General features: G+C 35.3%; 1 protein-coding gene across 1 annotated transcript in view; it reads right to left on the minus strand.

Moving 5' to 3' along the window:
• SULT6B1 (sulfotransferase family 6B member 1) overlaps window positions 1–5,159 on the minus strand; it is a 23,243-nt gene that overhangs the window by 14,400 nt on the left and 3,684 nt on the right. The window contains exons 2-3 of the mRNA XM_019647781.1: window positions 4,528–4,640; window positions 2,211–2,300 (exon numbers count right to left, since the gene is read on the minus strand). Of these exons, the coding sequence (XP_019503326.1) occupies window positions 2,211–2,300; window positions 4,528–4,640 (203 nt within the window). The remainder of the gene's footprint in view (window positions 1–2,210; window positions 2,301–4,527; window positions 4,641–5,159) is intronic.

The following is a 5,159-nucleotide window of genomic DNA, read 5'->3' on the forward strand; positions in this document are numbered from 1 at the left end:
GTTTCTTTTGATTTTTCCAAAGCTTCATCAATGTAGTCAATAAATTTGGACTTATTGGCCATGCTGGCTCCCTGCTAATGAAGCCGCTCTGTGGTTGTCTGGGGGCAGCGATGGCTTTTAGTGGAGCTTTTCAGGAGGTGGGATAAAGGGCTCCTCTCATTTACATGAGAAAGGAATCATGTAATTCTCATCCAACCCTCCACCCCCAGCCTTTCTGAATACCCACCTCTGACAAAAGGCAAACCACAGCTGCAAAACAGGCTGAAGATCAGGGAATATTACCTCAAAGTCGATTATGTTACCATTACAGGCAAACCTTCCAGTGAAGGGAAGAATGGAACCTCTTTTTTTTTTAAGAGGGCAGTATCACTGGCCCTCATATGTGGGATCAGAACCAGGGCCCTCTGGCGTCCCAAGCCAGTTCTTAACCAACGCACCACTCGGCCAGCCCAGAATGGAACCTCTTAATAGACAATAACAGGTACTAAATATCTAACAAATAGTTACTTAGTTGAATCAGGCATGCCATTTTCTTATTAGCAAAAAGCAATTTACAGAATAAAACTGCAGCTCTCTCCTCGTTTGATAGCTTTGTACATACATCCTACATGGTGTGACAAGGAAGCAACGGGATGGAGAGGTAAGTTAGTGGAGTGAAAAGCACTTGTGATTTGGAGGCAATCCTAGGCACCAGGCTCAGATCTGTCGTTTCCTGGCTCAATAGATTTAGAAGTCTGAAGGCCTGAATTTGAACCTTGACTCTACCACTTACTAGTTGCATTATTCTAAGCTCATAATACACCTTCAAAAGTCTATGTAAAATTGGGATAATGATAGCTGCTCTTCCTGACCTATTTAACAATAGAGTTGTGTGGTCAAAAGAAGAGCCATGCTTTGTCAAAGGGAACACACAATACATTGGTATCTCCTGTCCGCTGAGTTTATTCCCTGCAGGTCAAGGTCTCCAGAGTGAGATGCTCACTCTGCGATACAGTCTTTCCCCAGCAGCCACTTTTCTGCTTTTCCTCTTGGATAAATTGGGCTATAATTCCCACATGTTTTGCAGCTTGATGTGGCCCTGGGCTAGTGGGAGGTGAGCGGGAGTCATGTGTGCTAATTCCCAGCCTTGTCCTTAATAGAGGAAGTTGGTGGTTTCTTAATTCTTCTGTATGCTGTTTCCCTCACTTGGAGGACAGACGTGATGCTGGCCAGCCAGACTTGTAAATTCAGAGAAAAACAGCCTTCCAGGGGATGGTAGACCAAGGTAGAGAAACCTGGCTCACTGGATGAACTGGTGAAATAAAGGCAGCCTCCGACGACCCACCTTGCTTAACACAAACTTCCTTTTAAACTGTATGCAAAAGAATACAATTGTCTATCATGTTGAACCACTAATCATCAAATTTTTAGTCTCTTTGTACAGTAATTTAACCTATATCCTATTTAGTACACTTTCTGGGTTAACATTTACTCTCATCGGCATCTTCTTAAGTTTCCATAAACATATACTGAGTTTTTCTTGTTTCTCTCCTGTTCTTCTCTCCATGTCATATCCTTTCTCTTCTTCTATTTTTTTGTTTAACCCTTGGAAGATAATTTTTAAAAAAACTTTATTAACCTTTCTTTAAACTAATGCTAACATTTAAGAAGTTAACTCCTCATTATGCAGTTACCTAGCTGCTACAGTCATTCATATATCAGTTAAAAGTAATTTAATAGCTAACATTATATAATAATAGCTAACAAAAAATTGAACACTTGTATGTAGTAGACATCCTGCCACGCTGATAAAAGTACATGGATGATTTAATGTAACTTCATACTTATAACAGCTCTATGAAATCAGTGTTGTTACTATTGTTACCATTTTACAGGTAGGTTAATTGGAGTTTTACCTAGCAAAGTAGTCAGCCATTCAAGGAGCTGGGATTCAAATGCAGGCCTTGTGNAAAAAACAAAACAAAACAAAACCAGATTTTAAAATATGTATATGTTTTATATCCTAGCTGAAAATGCCTTTGATTTTAATGCAACTATAGCAAATACATTTGAAGAAACAACAAAATACTAAAATCTCACACTGAATTCATTAAAATTCTTTGATGAGTAGTAAAGTCATCATATAGCTCAGAAAGCCAATATTTGTACATTAAAAACTTCAATACTTCAAAACTTCAAAAACTGAAATGCTAGTAGGAAAGGACACTCACCTTGGCTTTCTGCTTGAAGATGGACGCAGGTAATTTGTCATAATGGAGGTGAGTTGCCAAAATCCTTGGCGATGGAAACTGTTTCATTCTCTTAAAAATATACACAATAAGGTAAAAGCGTGCATATGTGTGTGTGTGTGTGTGTGTGTGTGTGTGTGTGTGTAATCATTCCTAAGTTCAGTATCTGGTAATTTTAAACATTACTACTGCTGTCTTCTCTTTCTCCTCCAATTTTTCTTTATTTCTATTTCCTTGCTTTGTAGGATTGAGGAAGGGAGAATCATAAATGAATAATTAAAATCTTCCTTTTGAACTTCCTTCCTGGATCCTGCTTACCATTTATTTTTCTGTCATTTTTTGAAAACTATATCTTTTCCCATAATCATACCACATTCATTTTGTTCAAGACAGTTCATAATCTGCAATCCACTCTTTCACTTAATTTGGATCTTCTCTATTTTCAAGTCTTTGCATAGCTCCTCCAAATCCATTTTTAACATCTAGATCTATTTTTTTTTTTTACCAACCAACCAAACTCCATGCAATCAAATACCCCAACAGAACCTGGAAATGTACAGTCACTTAAATATCTAAAATATTTTCTGAGAGAAATTCTTGTCAGTGTAAGGACTCTATGATTGATTCTTTTTTTATTTGTTTTTTTTTAATCTACTTCTACCAGTAACTTAAAAAATGAAGGTACCAGTTTAATCTTCCAGAGTTAAGGGTTTTATCTTCTAATCAGACCTTTAGTATATGTTATGTGGTTGGAAGGGGGTGCTAATCCTTTAAATATTCATTCAAGCTTATAGAGGTCACTGCTTGGTCACGTCATTTTAAGTGGCAAAATAATATTTTGACATTTATAGCCAATTGTTTTGTAAAAACTTAGTGGCGATCCCAACTCAAAGAAGAGGGCGAAAAATGAGGTTTCAAAAATCAGTGATGTGGGTCCGAGTGTGATTAGTAGTCATAATACTTGATTTGCATCAAATTACACTTTTTAGATTTGAACGTGCCTTTACATTCATTCATAACAATCTTCTCAGGTAGATACTGTAATCCCCATTTTAGAGATTAACAATAGGCTTTGAGGTTTTAAGCGCTTTGTACAAAAATCACACAATGGTAATTTTCAGATTAAGTTATAGAGTGCTTTATCCACTACACTGCGAGCCAAAATCACATAGAGACATATGAGAAATGGTAAAGTTCCTAAAAGGATTAGAAAACTATCCAAGAGGAAAATGGGAATTAATTGTAGCAAAACTAGATAAACATATAATAATATGTTTAAGAAAATGTGGGATATAGCCAAACTGTAAGCAATGTAAAGACTAGATACAACTATATTTTGCCTGTAAAGTGATTAACTCTGATATGGAGCTCATCTTCTCACTGATTTTAAAACAAAAGGAACATTGCATGCAAAAGAATTTTTGTTCCCAGGTATGATGAAATTACAATAAAAAAAAGTCTTAAAAATACCTGAAGAAAAAAAATAAACATTTCTGATAAAGTATAGATATTCAAACCCCAAAATACTATACTGAGTTAAAATATTTTCTAGAAACCCTAGAACTAGAACCATATATCTCACTCACATTGTAGAACATTTTAATGTTAATTTTGATGCTTCTAGAAGACTTCCTTGACTTTCAACATCATCTGGACCTTCTCATTAAAGCAAGAAATTCTCTTAACTGGAAGTACAGCTTTTAATTGCATAATTAGAGCTAAGATTTAGAACAAATGCAGGGACCTGAAAACAAAAGTCATGCTTTGCTTTCCATTCACACTAAAGCACTTGGTGAAACAGTAAGAGACCTGGATTAGTTAGAAACAGGATTACCAGGTTTTCCATGAGGTAAAAGAGTCCCCAAGAGCATTGGGTGGTTAAGCTCAAAGTCAAGTCTTGACGTGTCAAAATCATGATCAGGAATAGAAACCTTTCCCAATGTCAGTAAGCAATATCACAGAAGTTCTCTACTTATAAATGGTTTGTGTTACAAAGTTTTGTTTGATGTCATTTGTTTGGAAATTAAAATAGACTTTTTGGAGAAGCAATCATACAAATAAACATTTACAAGCCAGCATACCAACCCTATTTCAGTCATAAGAGAAACCTGTTTATCTTTGTGATAGGTAACAACACAAGCAAATACAATATAGTGGTTATATTGGTAAGGTGAGTAATCACAAGTAAGATAACCTGTCACCCACGACGTAACACATTTCTAAATGAGAAGTTGGAAAGCGGGAGAAATGTTAGCATCATTTCCAAAGGTGATGCTAAACACTCAGTTTTTGTACTAACCTGGTATTTTTCTGGGTCCCCGCATTCAAGAACTGGGAATTCTGGGTATTCATACTTTTTTTTGGAATCAGCAAATATTAACTCATTAATGATGTGAAGAATCCAATTTGAACCTATAAGAAAAATCAGACAATCAAAGCTCATTGAGGAGTTTTGATGTAGCAAAGGCATATTACTTCGTATATATTATAAAAATTAAAATCTACCACCAATCCCTGATGTGTACAGTTGGTCCTTCTGCCTTTAAAATAACCTGGCTTGTGGAAAGAAACAAAGGTTTGTAGAAACAGTGTTTACTTGCATTAATATAAAATCCAACTTATCTTATTTCTCAGATTTCTCTTTTAACAAGAGACGATACTTTTTGAATCTAGAATATGTTCCTTATAGAAAATGTTTATGCTGTGGCTGATTGTTTATTGTGTATCATGGTATTTTACCTTAATGAATATTTTCAATAGGAGGATATAATTTTGATTTTATAAAAACCCAGCATCAGTTAAGAAAAATATTAAATGAGATTGACTTTAATACACACTTAGAGATGAAATAACAATTTAAAAAATAAAAAGTAGGATAATTTAGATTCTTAATGTCTTATACTTTCCCGATGAACTACCCTCGTAAAACTG

Source organism: Hipposideros armiger, unplaced genomic scaffold (genome assembly GCF_001890085.2).
Source record: "Hipposideros armiger isolate ML-2016 unplaced genomic scaffold, ASM189008v1 scaffold_116, whole genome shotgun sequence".
Classification (NCBI taxonomy): domain Eukaryota; kingdom Metazoa; phylum Chordata; class Mammalia; order Chiroptera; family Hipposideridae; genus Hipposideros; species Hipposideros armiger.